The sequence below is a fragment of the Portunus trituberculatus genome, chromosome 40 (genome assembly GCF_017591435.1).
Source record: "Portunus trituberculatus isolate SZX2019 chromosome 40, ASM1759143v1, whole genome shotgun sequence".
Lineage (NCBI taxonomy): Eukaryota > Metazoa > Arthropoda > Malacostraca > Decapoda > Portunidae > Portunus > Portunus trituberculatus.
The window spans coordinates 19,032,165-19,053,768 of record NC_059294.1 but is presented as its reverse complement, the minus strand read 5'-3'; the positions used below and the strand labels follow the sequence as shown (position 1 = coordinate 19,053,768).

Sequence of the window (21,604 nt, the reverse complement as noted above, 5' to 3'; positions counted from 1 at the left end):
CTATGAATGGATGCTTTCGGAAGGTATTCACAAAGGAGACTGCTTTTGACAAACCACTGGTAATGGAACAGAAAGGGATTATGAAGGAGTTTCAAGTAACTGTGGAGGAGATCAAGAATATGATGGGGAGTTTAGAAGTGAGAAAAGCTGTGGGACCTGATGGGGTATCAGGATGGATTTTAAGAGAATGCAGGAGCAACTGGCAGAAAAAGTTTGTGAAGTAATTGATGCCTCATTAAGGGAAGGTGTAGTGCCCCAAGACTGGAAAAGAGCTAACATTGTCCCAATTTATAAATCAGGTAACAAGAGAGACCCATTGAACTATAGACCAGTGTCACTTACAAGTGTGGTAGCTAAGATGTGTGAGAGGGTGGTGAAGAATAGATGGACAGACTTCTTGGAGAAAAATGACATACTTTGTGAGTGTCAATTTGGTTTTAGAAAAGGCGTTCATGCACGACAAACCTGATATGTTACTATTCGAGGGTGATAGATGTAATACAGGAAAGAGATGGTTGGGCTGATGGAATATATCTGGATTTAAAAAGGCCTTTGATAAGGTACCACAAGAGACTGATCTGGAAACTTGAAATGGTCAAGAAGGAATATTCATGATTTTAAGAAAAGCTGGACATTAGTAGATATGGAGAGGGAGAGCATAGTTTGATGACAATTAGGAAATACAATTAGGTAAATACACACACACATATATATATAAAAAAATAAAAAAAAAAAAAAATAAAAAAATATATATAAAAAATAAAAAATATAAAAATATAATATATATATACACACAAACACACACACACACACACACACACACACACAAGCCGCTGAGAGAGGATAGATGAAGACGGGAAGAAGGAAAATACCTATGGTGTTACAGGGCCCGGGTAACTCTAAGTTAGTGTCCTGTTAATGTCCTACTGTCGCTTAGTGTTGAAAGTGAGGGATATGAAGAGTGATCCCTGAGAGGAGAGTGTGGGCGGTGATTGTTATGGCCGTAATCAGCTGACGATAACAAAAATGGTGTCTAGACAAGCTAGAGACTTTGAAGGTTTTATAACTATGCCAAAAGGACTGGAGAAATTGGATATGGATGCAAGAATCCAGGCACTGGAAAGTAAGTTCCTAAACATTTTGTCCATAGAAGAAAAACTGGATAGAGTTCTAGAATGATTCGTTCAAAAAAAGAGATCTATTTGTTAACGTTAGCGAATAAAGAGCTATTGAAGGAAAAGTAGAGATGGAGAAAGAAAACCAACAACTAAGGAAACAATGTGAAGAGATGAAGGCTAAACTCATGGAAGTGGAGATGAAAATATCCGAAGGGGACTTGAGGAAGGAGGAATGCCTTAATCTAATTGATACCAGGATGAAAGAAGTGAACCATGAACATCAGGAGGTACAAAGGTCCTTTAGGGAGATAGTAAAAAAGCAGGAAGAGGAAAATAAAGGATTACGCAGAGGAAATGGTAAAGGCACTAAAGGAAAATGAGTATGTGGTGAGAGATATTGCTGAAAAGAAAAAATGTGTGATCATAATAGGATTGAGGGAAGAAACTAACAGGAACTGGCAGGACAGGAGAGATAAGGAAAATGACAGGATTAAGTCTTTACTGAACAAGATTTCTGTGGAAGAAGAGGACCTATATGCTGAGGTACAAGAAAGTGTGAGATTGGGAGCTTTTGAGGAAGGCAAGAATAGACCATTAAAATTGAAATTAAAGTCTCAGGTGGCAGCGGAGGCCTTGTTGAGGAGGGCTTGGAAACTTAAGGACTCTGAGGAAACCAAAACAATTTACATAAGAAGAAATATGTCACAAGATGAGCGAATGAAAATGAAGGAGCTTGTAACTGAAGTGAAGGAGAGGAATGACGAAAGAACAGAGGAGGAAAAGACCAAGTTTTTTTGGAGGATAAGAAATGGGAGGCTAAAGAAGTGGTGGATAAAACAGACGGAATAGGCATTACATGGAAGAATGAGACTAGGAATGGAATAAAAGTGACTTACACGAACATAGATGGATTTCTGTCTAAGAGGCTAGAATGTATGGATTACCTAAGAAATAACGAACCGGACATAATGTGTGTAGTGGAAACAAAGCTAAGGACCGAAATAAAGCTAGACTGGTTTGTTGTAAAACACTACAAAGTATGGAGAAATGATAGAAAAATAAAGGAGGTGGTGGTATAATGGTTCTTACTAAGGAAGATCTGATAGTGAAGGAGGTGAACTATAGTAAGAGAAATGAGGAAGTGATAAGTATGCTTATAACAGATGGCAAGAGGGACATTAATATTATAACAGTATACATACCACCCAGAACCAGTGTTTGGGAATATGAACAGTACCAAATGGTGATGAGAAATACTCTAGACAGAATGAAGCAAGAACTCATCAGAAAGAATAGAGTGATGATAGTTGGAGACTTTAATTGCAAAGAAATAGTGTGGGAAGACTATGAAGTGGTGAACGGCAGAAGAATTGTTAAAGGTAGCAACAAATAACTTGATGACACAGTGGGTGAGATCACCAACAAGGTGCAGGGGACAAGATGTTGCAGCAAGGTTGGATTTGGTATTTACCAGGGGAATCTCTCTAAAAGAGGAAATTGAACATGAATGTCCCTTGGGGAAAAGCGATCATGATGTCCTAAGCATTGAGCTGGATACGGAATTAAGCACGAATAAGATTGTGGAATGCAGGGAGTAAAAATTAAATTATACTAGGGCAAATTATAACCATATAAGAAAGTTCTTTAATGAAATTGGTATACCAAGAAAGGGATATGCAATTGAAATACGATAAATTTATGGATTTGTATAACTCTGCTGTGAAAAAGTTTGTGCCATATCACAGAAAGAGGACTTTAAATAATAAACAGTGGTTTAATAGAAATTGTGAAGAAGCAAAAAAGAACAAAGAAAAGGCATGGAAGAAACTTAAGAAAAACAGTGATGTATTATCAAGAGAAGTCTACAAAACAGCAAGAAATAGATATGTTGAAGTAAGAACAGCACAGAAGGAATATGAACAGAGGGTGGTGGAAAACTGTGATAGTGACCCAAAAATGTTTTATAAATTCATAAATGGAAAACTAAATAAAAGGGAGGCAATAGAAAAGGTAAAAAACGGGGGAAGAAGTATATGAGGATGCTGGAGATATAGCTGAAATTTTGAACGACAACTTTTGCAAAGTGTTTACAAAGGAAGAGCATTTCATGGGAGGAAGGCCTACGGAAATAAAGTAAATGCAGAACATCATGGTTACTAAGGAAGATGTAAGGAAAATTATAAGCAATCTGGATATTAATAAATCAATGGGGCCTGATGGCATATCTGGGAGGTTGCTAAATGAATGTAAGGATCAACATCCATACGAACAGGATTAATCCCGAAAGAGTGGAAAAGAGCTGACATTGTGCCTATATATAAGAATGGTAGTAGAATGGAACCGCTAAATTATAGACCAGTATCGTTGACTAGTATATTGTGCAAGGTATGTGAAGAAGTAATTAAAGCTAAGTGGAGTAAGTATCTAGAAAGTGAAAACATTCTGAGTGAAAGGCAGTTTGGTTTCAGAAAAGGAAGATTGTGCGTATCCAATTTATTATGTTTATATTCAAGAGTGACTGACATACTACAACATAGAGAGGGATGGGTGGATGCTATCTACCTGGACTTGAGAAAGGCCTTTGATAAAGTACCACACAATAGACTGATGTGGAAACTAAAGATGATTGGAGGAGTAAATGATAAACTAGCAAAATGGATGGAAAATTACTTAATGGGAAGAGAAATGAGAACAGTGGTGAGAGGAAGGAAGTCCGAGTGGAAGAAGGTAACCAGTGGAGTTCCACAAGGGTCAGTGCTGGGTCCCATCATGTTTTTGATTTATGTTAATGATATGCCAGTAGGAATTGACAGTTACATGAACATGTTTGCGGACGATACTAAAATGATGAGGAGAGTAAAGAATGTGGAAGATTGTAACAAGTTACAGGAAGATCTTGATAAAATATATGAGTGGAGTAAGGAGTGGCAGATGGAATTTAATATAGACAAGACCCATGTTATGAAAATGGAAAGAAGTAGATACAGACCAAACAGGGATTACAGGCTGGGTGATGAGAAAATTAAAGAGACCAATGAGGAGAAAGACTTAGGAGTAACCGCGTGCAAAACACTTTGTCACCGGAGAAACACATTAACAAGATTTTTTGGAAAACATACAACATGCTTCATAATATTGGCCTTGCATTCCACTACCTAGATGAAGGAATGAAGAAGATATTATGTACCTTGATAAGACCCCAGTTAGAATATGCAGTGTGTGTCTGGTCACCGCATATGAAGAAAAATGTGAAGAAGATGGAAAGGGTACAGAAGCTGGCAACAAGGATGGTACTAGGACTCAGAGAGTTAGACTATGAGGAAAGACTGAGGAAGCTGGGGCTGACCACATTAGAAGAGAGAAGAACAAGAGGAGACATGATAACTATGTATAAATTGGTGAACAAGATTGACATACTGGACAGAGAGTTGATAAAGGTTGATAAGTAATCATCTCCGAGGACATGGAAAAAAGCTAATAAAGGACATCTATCTAAATGACGTGAGAAAATACAGTTTCCCGCATCGTAGCATTGATAAGTGGAATAAACTGAGCAGTGATGTCGTTGACGCGGTGTGTGTCAATCTGATGAAAGAGAGATATGACAGGAATGGACAAGGAGACAGGTCACAGAGAAAAAAAAAAAGCATTCGTACTCCAAGGTACCACTGTACTTGTGGGAGATCTTAACTGCAAAACATAAATTGGGAAGAAATTGAAATAAATAGCTATGCTGGACAACTGGGGAAGAAGTGCTACAACTGGCAATGGTAAAACACAATGAACCAATGGGTGAAAGACTATACAAGGTATAGAGAAGTACCATCCATGCTTGACTTGGTATTAAAAAAAAAAAAAAAAAAAAAAAAAAATAAATAAATAAAAAATAAAAAGAGCATTGTCCAAACATTAAATCTCATAGCCCGATGGGAAAAAGTGATCATGTAGTTGTGGAAGTTGAAATAGAGGCTCAGGAAATGTTGAAATACAATGAGGGTAACAAACAAGGTAGATTAAATCATGCCAAGAAAAATTTTGAAGGATTAAGGAAGTACATTGGTGATATTAATTGGAAAGAAACCACGTGGGGCAAAACAGTGCATGAGAAACATAAGTACAACGAAGGGATAATGAGGTATGTTTCAGTATACAGAGTTAATGCTACATATGCAAGAGCTATGAAAAGTAAGGATGTAGGATGTAAGATGAAAAAATAGGAAGCAATATAAAGGAGCATGAAATTAATATGTTAGAATAAGACGGGAGGAGGAAAGAAAGTTTGAAGGGATGTAGTAGAGATGTGAAGAGGAACAGAAGCTTTTTCACAAATACATTAATGGAGAGATAACAAACAGAGAGATCATCAATAAGTTAATTAAGGGAAATAAGATATGTGAAACAACAGAAGAAGTGAGCAAACTTATGAATGAGAGCTTTAAATCAATATCTAATGTAGACAAAGATTTCATGGAACCAAACAACAAAGTGATGCAGGAAGGTTTAAGGAAGGTTATGGTGCATAAACAAGATATTAGCAAATTATTAGAGAAAGTAGATGTCAGAAAAGCATTGGAGCCAGATGGACACAGAGAATATAAAAGATCAACTGGTGGAATCAATTTAGGATGTGATCAATAGCTCTTTGATGGAAGGGCAAGTACAGAGGGAGTGAATAAAAAAGCAAACATAGTGCTTATATACAAAGGAGGAAAAAGACTAAGCCAATAAAATTAAAGACCAGTGTCATTGACTGGTGTTGTGGGAAAGATCAATGAAATTGTGATGAAAGAAAAATATATGGAATATCTGGAGGATAATGAAATTATAACTCCCAATTTGGATTTAGAAAGGGAAGATTGTGTATAACAAAATCAACTAAGTTTCTATACAAGGGTAATAGATGAGGTACAAGGGAGTGTATTTGGATATTAACCCCTTCCCGGCGGAGGATCTATATACAGATGTTTCATAATTGGGATTTTTTGTCGGATTGTTTATATATAGACATTTGCTCTGATTTTACTGCAATAAGTTGCAGCATGATCTATAAATAGACTATTCCTTACAAAAATTACAAAACTCATAATACTAATAATTATTTCTCATCTCAAATACCCAAATACTTATCAAAATTGGCTCTCAAGGCCAGTTACGGCTTGCACTTTGTCAGTGGATGTACTACACTTTTATTATTAGTCATTCATGTCAAGGAGAAAGAACTGTACCACATCCTAGCAACATTGCTTATGAATGAATAGGTACAAAACAAGTATGCAAAAAGTACGAAGAAAAATGGAAGTAAATTTTATCTAGGTCACAAGTTCTGGATGTGAGTAACTCCAAACATTCATATAAATATATTGACATGCAATATCATCAATTAAACACAAATGACACCTATATATAGATTCAACTGTTTGTTCAGTTTTGCAGCAGAGTCTATATATAGATGTCAATCTGAATACCCACTTGCTGGGAAACTATATATAGATATATGGATGAAAGTCAAAAGAGTCTATATGCCATTTTTATTTGGTAGTATACTTATCTGTCTTGATGCTGGTAAGGGATTAAGAAGGCTTTTGATAGAGTACCACATATGGGAAATTAAACATACAGGGAAGTATGTTAAGCTGGATGAGGGACTACTTAACTGGAAGCAAAATGTGACTATGGTAAGAGACACCTTGTCAAATTGGAGCATAGTAACTAGTGGTGTACCACGGAGTTTGGTGCTGTCACCAATAATGCTCCAAATATTTATTAATGACATACAGGAGGGCTCGAGCAGCTACAAAAATTTATTTGCAGATAATGTGAAACTCTTCAGAGTAATAAAGAACAATGAGGACTGTATGAAATTGCAGAGATATATTGACAAGATCTGGGAATGGAACTGAAAGTGAAAATTAGAGTTTAATGCCAAGAAATGCCATATGATGGAAATGTGTAAAAGTAACAGAAAGCCTATGTGGGAATCCAAAATGGGGAAGAGATTATAATGAAGAGGAAGGAAGAGAAAGACCTGGGAGTGGTTATAGAAGATACCCTGACCCCAGAGAGGGCACACATTTGTTTCAACATACAGGACACTAACAAATATCAGGGTGGTGTTTAATTACATGGATAAGAGTATGATGAAAAAATCGTAACCATTATGATAAGACCTAAACTTGAATATACAGCAGAAGTATGGTCTTTACATAAGCAAAAGGATATAAGGAAAATAGAAGAATTCAAAGGATAGCTACCATGATGGTACCTGTGATGAAAAACTGAAGGAAATGGAACTACCAACTTTGAAGGATAGACCGTAGAGAGGAAATATAACAATGATGTATAAGATAGTAAACCATATGCAAAAAAAGATAGACAGACAAGACCTGAAATCACTGACTGATGATGGAGACAGACAGACAAGAAAACACTCCAAGAAGATCATGAAGAGTCAATGTTTTCCACATAGGAAGGTGATTATCTAGAATGGATTGAGCAAAGAGACTGTAACAGAAGGAAGTGTGCATAAATTTAAGGAAAAGTTGAATAAAAGTAGATATGGAGACAGGTCACTATGAGCCCCACTCAAACACTGTAATATACAACTAGGTAAATACACACACATACACATTCTCTAAGCACCAAACTGATGATTAATTCCCCAATTATGTTTAATGAAATGGAAGGAAGGTTCAGTTTGTTTAATTTATCACAGAAAAACTTACATATTCTGCAATCTGTTGCAACTGGCGGCTGGTGTTCTGTCCTGTCTGCTGGACCATGTTGAAGAACAAGGAATTCTTGTTCTGAAGCAAAATGTGTGGCTCATCAAACTCCTGTTGAATTAATCAAATTAAGGCAATTAAGGATAGGTACTGCCAGATCAATAGCAATTACCAAGATCCTATTGACATTGGTCAGCCTTGATTGTTCTCCCACATGTTGAGCTATTAAAGTGTTCCAATATTGTTCTTTCATAAATCCTTAATCATTAATAATCATATAAAAGCCATGTCTTAGTATGTAGGATACACTAAAGAATGTACTGTCAGCAGACTTATATATGTATTAGCTGCTATGCCTCTACTTGACATTATGTTACAAAAAAAAAAAAAAAACACAAAAGAAAAGGATGATGCTCAAGCTAGAGTATCAAAATGGGCCATCTTTTGTTTCATGAATAAACACTACAGTTTTCCAATCAACTAAAATTTCAAAAATTACACAAAATGAGAATATATACTTTTCAAAAGAGCTGGCTTCTTGTAGTAAATATGGTTGATATGAGGAAGTTGTAGAAAAAAATATATTATCCCAAACTTATATTAAAAGGGATATTTGGGAGAGACTGCAGTAAAAATAAGCAATAAAATTCCAAATGAGTAGTTAAAGGATACATACTTTGAGATTGCCAGCCTGAAGCACCATTACACGGTCACTGTCTACAATAGTCTGCAGTCGGTGAGCAATAGTCAGCACTGTACAGTCATGGAATTTGGTGCGGATAAGTTCCTGAATCAGCTCATCAGTCCTGAAAAGTTTGATATGCAATGGGCAGTTTTTTTCTGATCTCAAGCATATTTAATACCAATCTTGAAAATGGCAGAACATTTTAGGCAGAAAACTTTCCCATACCTTTAACCACAAACCAATTCATAGATATGAGGGTTGTTCAAAAAGTAATGTCTCATTTTTATTCTGACACAAGGGATCTAATAATATTGCTTATGGCACTATTATGACAGCTGTACCTTAGCAATAACATGAAATTTTCATCTCTTGGTTGCAAATATTAATGGTATGACAGCCTAAGAAAGCAACGCCAGTCATGGAGGTGTGTCAGAAGCAGATATTGAACCAATTAACATTCACCAGTGCTTGGTGAACATTTACAGAATGGACTCAGTTAATGTCAGCATGGTTGGGAGAAGTTTGTCAATTCTGGACTGGCGACAGAGATGTGACAAACCACACTCCATATGTCCATGCACAGCCGGTCATATTTTTGCTCCTGCTTGAGCATTCATGGAACCCACTTGACACATATTTTTCTGTACCCTGGAGAAGACATCTTTTTCAGTGCACTGACACCCACATCCAACTCTGCACACACTTCAATCACCATTATCCAGTTATTAAAGCAGACGTGTTGATTAGCCCTAAAAGTACGGGGAGCTGATTTACTTTCCTTCTTTTACAGCAGGGAAAAATCACACGTCAAAAATGATAAAAGATTTTTTCCTTATAAAAGCATATTTCTCTGTGCTATTCTGAGTACATACAATGATGTAGTTTTCAACATGTTATGACCTCTGAGAGCAAAGTTATTGCATATCAAAAAATTCTCCCTAAACCCTTGGCAGAACCTGCTGCTAAAAAATATCCCCTAAGCTCTGATAACACAGCGAGCGTGCTCTCTCTCTCTCTCTCTCTCTCTCCTTTTGGACATTTGAATTTCATGTAAAAGTAGGAACTTTTGCACTTTCATGTCATGAAAATGCGAACTCAGATATATGAAATGATATGCAAAACAGAAAAAGAAAAAGAAACCACATATTATTACAAGTATTGTGGATTTCTATAATAATTGGAATCTGGCAACTCTTATTAGCAATGGGATTCACATGACTTGGCCGACAAGCACAGTCCTGTAGAGGCAACCATGGGTGACACACACCAGCGCATTGCTTGAGGGGAATACGTGAGGAGGTTTATGAACGTCACTGTGAGGGTTGGTCTCCGTCTCCCAGATCACTACTGGAGTCTTCACTTTCTTCTGTCTCAATAAAAAAAATCAGTCTTCATTTTCATCACTGTCCTCAATGTCACTACCGAGTAACACTGACATAACATCACTCAGAGTACCATTTCCTCTCTCTAGGTCACGGGGATAGCCAGATGTCGCCTCGAAATGGGAAAAGGTGACCTATTGTGAGGGAACATATGTCTCAAGGCTCGAGGAGTTGAGCAAGAAAAGATGCCAGATACCTCTACTTGCATCAGGATCAATAGTAAGCAGGAGAGATTCAAACATTTAGCGCAGAAAAATCATGATTTCCGGAACAATCCCCGCCTCTCTGCACGCGACGGTACAATCGTCACGAAATACACATGACCGCCCTATCCTGAACCCAAATTGACTGTTCGATATGACTTGCTCCTCTTCTAGAAATTTAATCCATTTTTCTTTGATGATTATTTCACATAACTTCCGTACGGCACTTGTAAGTGACACTAGTCTGTAGTTTAGTTGCCTTTCCTCCTTTAAATATCAGTATTACATGGGCTCTCTTCCACTCTAGTGGAACTTTCCCTTCATTTATTGAACTTTTAATTATTTCCCAAATTGGCTCCAGTAATTGCTTTTTACATTCTTTTAACACCCACCCTGATGCACCATCTGGCCCCATTATTTTCCTGACTTCCAACTTGTCCAGTAATCTTCCAATATCTTCTTTATGAACTGCAATTTCCTGTAATCCTTGGCAGTTCAATGTCCTATTAGGTTCTGTGAAGTCATCTTCTTCAGCGAATACCATTTTGAAGCTCTCATTCATTATTTCACACATTTCTTTCTCTGTTTGGTATGTCTTTCCTTCTTTAATTATTTTTTCAATTGTTTCCTTATTCTTTGTTTTGCCACTTATAAACTTGTAGAAAAGTTTGGGTTCATCCTTGCTTTTATCCACTACATCTTTCTCAAACTTTCTTTCTTCCTCTCTCCTTACTCTAATATATTCATTTCTAGTATCTTTGTACTGCCGACTATTATAGTAATTTCTCTGCTTTAAAAATTTCTTCCATGCTTTATCCTTTGCCTTTTTTGCTTGTAAGCATCTAGCATTGTATCATGTATGTATTTTTTTCTGAACTCTATAAACAGGAACAAATTTTTTTACTCCTTCATTGTATTCCTGTAGGAATATGTCAGATTTCTCTTGTACAGTCTTCCTGCACATAATATTACTCCACTCAATATCAGCAAAATGCGATGTTTGAGTTACCGAACTATTGTTCGAAAACATCTATTTTGAGTGAAGCAGCTCCAGTGCGGGTTTAGCTGTACTAAATGAGTGCACAATGTACTATCTGTGTAGTACTACGCCTCAGGGTATCGCTGAAACATCTCATTAAAAAAAATGAGGCCCCACGCACATAGGAAACACTACCTTCAAAATAGAATCAGCACAATAGTGCAGTAACCCCTACCTACAATCACAATAGTGCAGTCACCCCTACCAAAAGGAACCAAATCCCCATACCCAACCTCCCTACATCCCGTTTTCTATCTCTGGGAGGTCCCTCTCCTGATAAGAAGATGCCGTTCCATGTGAAGCGCGAGAACCGAATCTGGCAAAGGATGACCGGGGGAGGGAGCAAAGCGGAAGAAGAGGGCCCCGATCACCCGCACTGGAACTGCTTCACTCAAAATAGATGTTTTCGAAGAATAGTTCGGTAACTCAAACATCACATTTTGAGGTACAATCATCTCCAGTGCGGGTTTAGCTGCATCACAAGTGGAGGAAGGATCCGCCACCAGACTATACTGAAAGGGAAGGGTACTGTAAACCTCTAACCTGGCAGAGTGAGGACGGTCCGAGAGAACAGCATACCTGGACCGGTGTGTGGAGGACGGTCCAGTAAAGCTGAGGCAACCTTTGGGAGGGGTGAGCGCAGACCTCCTGGGAAGCTAACATCCCCCCACCCCCCCCAGTCCGAATTAGTAAAAGGAGGGCCCCGAAGGAGGGTCAGGACTTTGGACAGAGACCAGAAGATCCTTGGTCTCTTCACAGGAGGCCGCTGGTGGAAGTGACCCTTTTTCAGTAAATCTAGGACCCGTCCTCTGATGGTGATGTTAAACCCCAATGACAAGGGGTCCGCCAGAGCAGCCGCATAGGTGGCGACGGTCGAGGCAGCTCTGCGTCTGACATGAAATATAAAGGACAAAAAGTCATAAACAAGAGGTAAAGAAATATAAGAAAAAGGCTGATTGTGGAGAAAAAGCTGGAAAGCTTTCCATGCCGACTCATACTGGTGGAGGGTGGAATCCCTGGACCCCTTCATGACATCAGAGGAGACCTCAGGCAAGAGGGAGGTGGTCAAGCATGCCTGCAGAAACTCCATGCGTGAAAGCTGGAGGATATTCCAGACTGACAGACACCATGGCCCCGTACCGCCAGTCTGTTGAAAGGTAGAGGGGAAGGACACCAGAGCAGTAGACATTGGCACCAGGGTTGGGCCTTCCAGAGAGGGGCAATGAGAAGAACTCGGCCCCTGAACGTCTCCAGCTTGCGCACCACCACCGTCGCTTGGGGAGGAAAAAGATAAACGAACCCCCATGTGTTCCAATCCATGAGAAAGGAGTCTGGCCCTCTCGTGGCCGTGACCACGCTCCTAGTGATGTACTGTGGGAGCTGATGGTTCTCCGATGATGCAAATAGGTCCACCTCGGGCAGACGGAACAACTCCACTAGATCCATAAAAACGTCTGGGTTGAGCGACCATTCCACTGAGGAAGTATCGCTGCGGGACAACGCGTCTGCCCAGACATTGTCCCTGCCCGGCACGTGCACGGCTGACAGCGTAAGATGGCGCGACGCTGCCAGGTTGAAGAGGGCCTCGGATGTCCTGAGGAGGGAGATCGACTGGGAGGAGCCCATCCTCTTCACACACTGGACTGCCACTACATTGTCCATGTAGAAGCAGACGTGGAGTTGCTGGAGATCCACGTGTTGCTGAAGGAAAAGCAGAGGCACCGTCAACTCCTTCACGTTGACGTGTCTCTGTGCATCGGCCTGCTCCCAGCATCCCCGGCCCTGTCGATTGTCGGACACCTGGAAGCCCCAACCGCTGTCCGAAGCATCTGTGTAGACTTGGAGCTGCGGCGCTGACAGCCTCCAAGGAACCGCAGTCTCCAGAAGACCCGAAGACAACCACTGACGCAGCAGCCAGTGACGGTGTGATGGAACCGGGCACAGACAGTGCAGGGCCGTCCACGGAAACACCCTGTTGCCTTCCCACCAGAGCCTCCTGCACCACAGAGGCCCCAGTGGTGTCACCTGGGCTGCAAATGTCAAGGAGCCCATAAGCCTCGTCCACATGTGGTGGGTGAAGGTGGTGGACCAGGAGGCCCTCCTAACCCGCTGCAGAACCCTCCTCCGAATGTCCTCGGACAGGCGAATGGTAGAAGTCCGAGTATCCCACCACATGCCGAGCCATTGCAAATCTTGAGTGGGCTTGAGACGAGACTTGGGGAAATTGAAGTGAAACCCGAGGAATTCGCTGATGGAGATGGTCCTGGCGGTTGCAGCTCGGGCTTCCTCCCTTGATAATCCCTGGACGAGCCAATCGTCCAGATACATTATAGTTCTGATGTTGACATCCGCCAGTATTGATGCCAGAGTCTTCATGATCTTAGTGAAGACCCGTGGCGCGATGTTCAACCCGAAGAGTAGGACTGTAAAACGCAGGACGTGGGAGCGGTCCTGCACTGCCAGGTAGGAACGGAAACGCGGACCTATCGGCACATGCCAATATGCATTGGCAAGGTCCAGGGAAGTCAACCAAGAGTGCAGAAGAAGGGTCTCCCTGACCTGCTTGAGCGTCATCATCCTGAAGTGATGACACTCAATGTGGGCGTTGAGAGCAGACAGGTCAACGACCAGACAAGGGTCCTGCCTGTCCCACCGAGGGACCAAGAAGGGACGGGACAGGAAGACAGGGCCGGAATACTCCTCCAGTACCCCATGGAGGAGCATCTCCTGCAATATCGCCGAGAGCTAAGGTGAAGCTGAAGAGAAAGGAGGAGGCATCCGTAGACGCGGGGCACGGCCTTGAGCCCACTCCCAGGAGAGGCCCCGACGAACCACCCTGTCCGCCCACGTGCCGACCGGCCACTTGTCGGCCGCGTTGGACAGGCAACCCAGTGCTGGAGAGTCACTGCCACGACCCCCGGGGCTGGCCCGAACCCCTACGGATAAAGAAACCGCCGTCCCGACCCGGCGGAGCTCTCCTATCCCGTGAAGAGTACTGGGCCTGGTGAGAAGCTGACGGGTAGGGGAGGAATCTGTTGGAGGTCCTCAGGAAGCGCGACGGGCCTTGGTATCGAGGAGGGGCCACCCGAGACGATGAAGCGCGGGCTCTCGCAGAGCCTGCGCGGTCTGGTGGAGCTCCCTGGTAAACCACCGCAACCTGAGGGGACCGTGCGAGAGCATCCGCCACCGAGTGTGTAGACCCAAAGGAAGCTCCCAGCAAATCCCCCATGAGAAGGGCCGACTGCGCTGGAGATGGCAGAGGAGCCACGGCTTGCCTCCAGCAGGCTAAGTGGTATGAGAGAGCCTGAGTGAAGGAAGAAGCCATCGCCAGAGCCCCTTGCCAGAGGGCGAAGTGCAGCAGGGGCAGGAGGTTAGAGCACAGGATTGAACAGGACACCCATGCGTTTAGATCCTGCCTCTGTGACAGAACCGTCAAGATCTTCTCCGCCGTCAGCAAGGCCTGAAAAGAAGAAAAGGCATCCAACGCAAAAGCCTTGTCCTTTTCGGCCTGCCTCACTGTCTCCGACGAAGAGGTGGCCAAGGGAGGAGGAAAGGAGGATGGAGAATGCGCAGACAGCCAAATTCCCACCCGGGCGTCCAGAGTCCCCAACCGGAAGTAGAGAAGTCTTGGGCTTAGCTGATGGTCTGGGAACAGGAGCACTTTGGGCCTGTGCTGCCAACTGATCCCACCAGTCCCTGGCTACCTTAAGGAACTGGTCCGCCTGGCCCGCCATCCATGACACGCCCATCGAGCGCCGCGTCGACTCCTCACCCTCGGAGGAAAGGGAAGGAGGAGACAGGCCCACAAACAAAGAGAGGACCGAGAGGGAGCGCAAGAGCTTGTCCACGGACGGTAATGGCAAGGTAGGAGTAGGCTGGGCTGCTTGAGAGAGGGGACGAAAATGCCAGGAAGGAAGAGGAGAGTGGCACGACGTCCCCCAGCACACCTCCTGACCAGGCACTGGCGCCGCCTCCCCCTGGGAGGCCCCATCTCGGCGGAGTAAGATGGCCGACCCGGCGACCTGAGACACCTGCCAATCAGGAGGCACAGGAGCCCACAACTCCGGAAAAACCTCCGGCTCCAACTCCTCCTCCGAAGGGGGGGCGTCCGAGACAGGGGACGAATCCACGCCGTACGGCTGAGATGCCGGACTAGAGAGGGGGAGAGGTGTAGCAGGATGAGGGTCCGCCACCAGAGGAGAAGCCGGGGATTGGGCACACGGCAGAGGAGCAGCAGAGGAGAGATGGACCAAAATCCCCGAGAAGAGCTCATGGATGTTAGGAGGCAGGGGCTCCGAGGTGGGGCCAAGGAGAGCGGAAGGCGGCACCACTGGAGACGGATCCCCGGCCACGGGATCGTGATGTACCAAAGATGGCCCCGGTACCGGATCCTCCACGACCGAGGAGGGGGGGCAGGAGCGGCCAGCAGTGGACGGGGTAGACGGGACCACCTTCCGAGAGCCCCGGCCCATGAAAGCCAGGCGGAAAGCTTCGTCCTTCCAGACCGCGTGCATCCCTTTCCTCTTGGCCGAACGCTGCACCACCTCCCACGATCGGCGCAGCGAAGTGTACTGGAGGCAAAGCTTATCCACCTTGCTCACAGATTGGAGGAATTTCTCGGCACTTCTCACACTTGTCAGTGTCAAACAAGAAGTCCTTGGAAACACAAGGATGATGGGGCACACACAAGTCATGGCCATCGCATGAAAACTCATATGCCCACCCTTTGCCATCATAGGAAAACTGGCACTTGGTAGTAGGCATGATGAACTGAAAAGATATCACACGTAAAACACTACCTTATCGCCCCCATCCGGGCTTAGGAGACGCACATCACTCGGCGACACAAAAGACTGCAAAGTATGACAAAACGCCATAAAAGTGGCTTAAAAACACTGCACACGCACAGGGAGCTGAACAGCAGAGGCCATGAGCAAACACTATGCCCTACACCGAAAGAAAGGGCCACTTACACACTCGAAAACATTCGAGAAAACCTGCCAGCTCCCCACCATATAGTCACAAAAAACACACATAATAAAAGCACCACTCTGCACTAAAACACACGAAAAGGGCACAGCACAATGTAATCCGTCCACAAAATCCAAGATTCTTGCCAAAAAGCAAGAGGAAAAGCTGAAAAGAAACACCCAGAGAAAACGCCGGCTCTAAGAGCCGGCGAAACAGGCGCAAACGAGTGTAGGTCTGGCTACCACAAGCGCTGAAACATGGAATGGCGTCTTCTTATCAGGAGAGGGACCTCCCAGAGATAAACGGGATGTAGGGAGGTCGGGTATGGGGGTTTGGTTCCTTTTGGTGGGGGTGACTGCGCTATTGTGATTGTACGTAGGGATTACTGCGCTATTTTGCTGATTCTATTTTGAAGGTAGTGTTTCCTATGTGCGTGGGGCCTCATTTTTTTTAATGAGATGTTTCAGCGATACCCTGAGGCGTAGTACTACACAGATAGTATATTGTGCACTCATTTAGTACAGCTAAACCTGCACTCGAGCTGATTGTACCTCAAAATAACTCATTAGTTTTTCAAAATCAGCTCTTGCATAATTTAATCTCTCTCCTTTATAGTCCTATCTGTATCTTATCTCATCTTCCTCCTGCATTTGCATCTCTAATGTCACATGATCACTTTTCCCCATTGGACTAAGGTATTGTATGATTGGAGGGGACTCCTGTTTTTTTTTTTTTGTGAAGACTAGGTCAAGTAACATTGGTTCCTCTTTCCCCCTGTATCTTGTTGACTCTTCTACCCACTGGTCCATTGTATTAACCATAGTCATTTGTCACACTTTCTCACTCCACTGCCTAGCATTGTCCATTACTTCCATCTCTCCCCAGTTTATTTTTTTACAGTTAAAGTCTCCAACTAAGAGTATTCTTCTATCTCTTCTTATCATGTTATCTAGATACTTTATCGTCTCTCTTTGCATATCTTTATGCTCTTCTGATCCCCATGTATTAGTCTTTGGTGGAACATATGTAACTATAATATTTCTCTTCTTCAAATCTTCTGTTCTGATTGTTACTCCCAATGCTTCCACTTTGTCCTCTCCATACTGCACATCCTCCACACAAATGTTATCACGAACCATTATTAACACTCCTCCTCCCCCTTTATCTTTCCTGTCCCTCCTCCAAGTATTATATCCTTCCTCTTTAAAGTTGACATGTATCTCATTCTTCAGTTTTGATTCAATGATACACATTACATCTGGCTTTTTCTCTTTCAAATAATCCTGAACTTCCAATATACTTGATAACAAACCATCTATGTTAGTATAAGTCACTCTTAATTTATTGCCTCCTCCATGACCTCCTCTTTTTCCTTAAGTACCACTTCTTTAGTCTCATATCCAGAACCCTCCAGTAAAAATTTTTCTTCTCTATCTCTGTCCTCTTCTCATTTTTTTTTCCTTAGCCTCACTTCTTAGCACTTTCTCCTTTTCCCTTTCCTCTAAGTTCATATCTTTTTTTTAACCATATTTCCTTGTGATCGACATCATCGGCTATCTTCCCTTTTCTACTCGTAGACATTATTTCTTCTACAGCCACTTGAGATCTCATTTTCACCTTCATTGGTCTCTTACCCCCTTCAGTGTACCTTCCCAGCCTAACCACTTCCTTCACCTCCTGGTCAATTTCTTGTGTGCTGTCTTGTACCCTTTTGATAACCGTTTTGGCCATTTCCGTTTCTTCACGTTCTCTTGTGAATTTATTTGGATTTTTCCTTTCTCTCATCTCGTAGATCACGAAGCTTTTTTACTTGTCCACTGCATCCTGCACTATACTTTCCTTTTCTTTGATAACTCTGATTACAGCAACTTTTGTCTTCTCCTGAATTTGTCTCTTTACCACTTCTGAAAATTTAACTTTTTCCTCCTCTTGTTCTTGTTTCCATTAATTTCTTAGCTCTTTCAATTTGTTTTCACCTAGACCACCTTCTATCCTGTCTGAAACCCCTTGCTGAACTTTATCCTGCAAGTTTTGGCATGTGGTTTTTAGAGCATCATTTTGTTTCCTTATTTCTAAAATCTCTTTTAATTTCTGGTTTATTCCACTGACCTTTTCACATTCAGTTATTCTCAATTTCAAGGCTGTGTTTTCTGATACCAGTCGGTCATGTTTGTCCATGAGACTGGACATCGCCTCCTTCAAATATCTTAATTCTCTCTCTACATTTACAAGTCTCTTTGTATTTCCTCGTTCATCTCGGAAACCAGAGAAATCCTTATCCATAGTATCTTCAGTCAGTTTTCTTAAACCAATAGGTGTTTCTATATAACGTTGATTTTCGGCAGGCGTATGTTTTGGTTCCTCCATGCACCTGGCAGCGCTACTTGGTTCCATATCTCTCTCCTTATCTATTCCTTGGCTATACGTAATCTAACACTTATTTCATTTTTTTTTTTTTTTTTTTATACCATGTGGGCTTTTCACGGGAATTTATGGGCTAAAGGGGATACTTATTAAGGGTACCTCCTATTTCAAAGCCCACCCGCTAGGAAACCTTGCCCAGTGAGGAAGCCCAACCTAAACTCAGACCAGACAGGATTCAACCCTGCGCTTGAGACCCTCGGACCCCAAAGCACGCACAGATCCACTGTACCACGGCGGCCCGGAGAGACAGGAGTACATTATGGCCCCCCTCCTCCTGTACATACATCTAGGCCTGGGTCCAGTCCTTTTATAGCACTCTCTGTGAGCAGCTCAGACACGTCCATCCTTGACGATGGCTCGTGTGTGTGTGTGTATTTACCTAGTTGTAGTTGTATTTAAAACATTCGCAGCCGTGTAATTAGAGGCATAAGTTCAGAAAATTGGACCAGTCGGGTTTTAATTATTTGAAAATAAAGGAGGTTCTCTTATGTTTTGTGTGTGTGTGTGTGTGTGTGTATTTACCTATTTGTATTTACCTATTTGTGTATTACAGGGCCCGAGCTAAGCTCTCTGTGTCCTGTCTCCTTGTCCATTCCTGTCATATCTCTCTTTCATCTGATTGACACACACCGGGTCAACGACATCACTGCTCAGTTTATTCCACTTATCAATGCTACGATGCGGGAAACTGTATTTTCTCCCGTCATTTAGACAGATGTCTTTTATTAGCTTTTTTCCATGTCCTCGGAGATGATTACTTGTGGTCACCTTTATCAACTCTCTGTCCAGTATGTCAATCTTGTTCACCAATTTATACATAGTTATCATGTCTCCTCTTGTTCTTCTCTCTTCTAATGTGATCAGCCCCAGCTTCCTCAGTCTTTCCTCATAGTCTAACTCCCTGAGTCCTGGTACCATCCTTGTTGCCAGCCTCTGTACCCTTTCTACCTTCTTCACATTTTTCTTCATATGCGGTGACCAGACACAAGCTGCATATTCTAACTGGGGTCTTATTAAGGTACATAATATCTTCTTCATCATTCCTTCATCTAGGTAGTGGAATGCAAGGCCAATATTTTGAAGCATGTTATATGTTTTCCCAAAAATCTTGTTAATGTGTTTCTCCGGTGACAAAGTGTTTTGCACGGTTACTCCTAAGTCTTTCTCCTCATTGGTCTCTTTAATTTTCTCATCATCCAGCCTGTAATCCCAGTTTGGTCTGTATCTACTTCTTCCCATTTTCATAACATGGGTCTTGTCCATATTAAATTCCATCTGCCACTCCTTACTCCACTCATATATTTTATCAAGATCTTCCTGTAACTTGTTACAATCTTCCACATTCTTTACTCTCCTCATAATTTTAGTATCGTCCGCAAACATGTTCATGTAACTGTCAATTCCTACTGGCATATAATTAACATAAATCAAAGACATGATGGGACCAAACACTGACCCTTGTGGAACTCCACTGGTTACCTTCTTCCACTCGGACTTCCTTCCTCTCACCACTGTTCTCATTTCTCTTCCCATTAAGTAATTTTCCATCCATTTTGCTAGTTTATCATTTACTCCTCCAATCTTCTTTAGTTTCCCCATCAGTCTATTGTGTGGTACTTTATCAAAGGCCTTTCTCAAGTCCAGGTAGATAGCATCCACCCATCCCTCTCTATGTTGTAGTATGTCAGTCACTCTTGAATAAAAACATAATAAATTGGATACACGATCTTCCTTTTCTGTAACCAAACTGCCTTTCACTCAGAATGTTTTCACTTTCTAGATACTCACTCCACTTAGCTTTAATTACTTCTTCACATACCTTACACAATATACTAGTCAACGATACTGGTCTATAATTTAGCGGTTCCATTCTACTACCATTCTTATATATAGGCAATATGTCAGCTCTTTTCCACTCTTTTGGGATTAATCCTGTTCGTATGGAGGTTTCCACAATATCAAATACAGGGTTCAACAATTGATCCTTACATTCATTTAGCAACCTTCCAGATATGCCATCAGGCCCAATTGATTTATTAATATCCAGATTGCTTATAATTTTCCTTACATGTCTGTGTGTGTGTGTGTGTGTATTTACCTAGTACTAGTTGTAGTTTTACAGGGCCTGGACTTTATGCTTGTGTGGCCCTGTCTCCATATCTACAGTTATCCAATCTTACTTTAAAAGTGTGCACACTCGTTGCAGACACTACTTCATCTAAACTGTTCCACGTCTCAATACATCTCTGCGGGAAACTATATTTTTTAATATCTCTCAGACATCTTCCCTTTCTCAGCTTTTTACTATGCGATTTTGTGCTTCAGGTGTCATATTCTTCTCTCAGGATCAGTTTCTCATTATCCACTTAGTCCATTCCGTTGATCAATTTATAGACTTGTATCAGGTCGCCTCTCTCCCTTCTTTGTTCCAAGGTTGGTAGATCCATAGCCTTTAGTCTCTCCTCATATGTCATCCCTTCAAGTTCTGGGACCATTCTTGTAGCCATTTTTGTAGCCTCCAATTTCCTTATGTGTTTCTTTTATGAGGGGTCCACACTACTCCTGCATATTCCAATCTGGGTCTTATTATAGTATTTATCAATTTCTTCATCATTTCTTTGTCCATGTAGTGAAATGCTACTCCAATATTCCTCAGCAAATTATATGTTTCTCTAAAATTCTATCAATATGGCTTACTGGTTGATTGTTTTCTTCCATCGTCACTCCTAAGTCCTTTTCCTTTTGACTTTCTCCAGTTCTACTCCATCTCCCATCTTATAGATTCCCACAGGTCGTCTTTCACTCTTTCCCATTTCCATGACATGGCTTTTGTTCACATTAAATTCCATTTCCACTTCTTACTCCATTCCCAGATCTTATTTAGGTCTTCTTGCAGTATTTCACAATCCTCCTTTTGCTTTATAACTCTGCACAGTTTTGTATCATCTGCAAACAGATTTATGTAGCTGTTCACTCCTTCTGGCATGTCGTTAATATAAATGAGGAAAAGTATTGGTGCCAATACTGACCCCTGTGGCACTCCGCTTTCTACTGCTCTCC

At 42.1% G+C, this 21,604-nt stretch overlaps 1 protein-coding gene across 5 annotated transcripts in view; it reads right to left on the bottom strand.

Moving 5' to 3' along the window:
* The window catches only part of LOC123516005 (ATP-binding cassette sub-family C member 4-like), a 222,798-nt gene that overhangs the window by 11,323 nt on the left and 189,871 nt on the right, over positions 1–21,604 (bottom strand). For all 5 annotated transcript variants that reach the window (XM_045274990.1, XM_045274992.1, XM_045274989.1 and 2 more), the window contains 2 exons: positions 8,517–8,646; positions 7,841–7,951 (listed from right to left, as the gene is read on the bottom strand). In XM_045274990.1, coding sequence (XP_045130925.1) covers positions 7,841–7,951; positions 8,517–8,646 — 241 coding nt within the window. The remainder of the gene's footprint in view (positions 1–7,840; positions 7,952–8,516; positions 8,647–21,604) is intronic.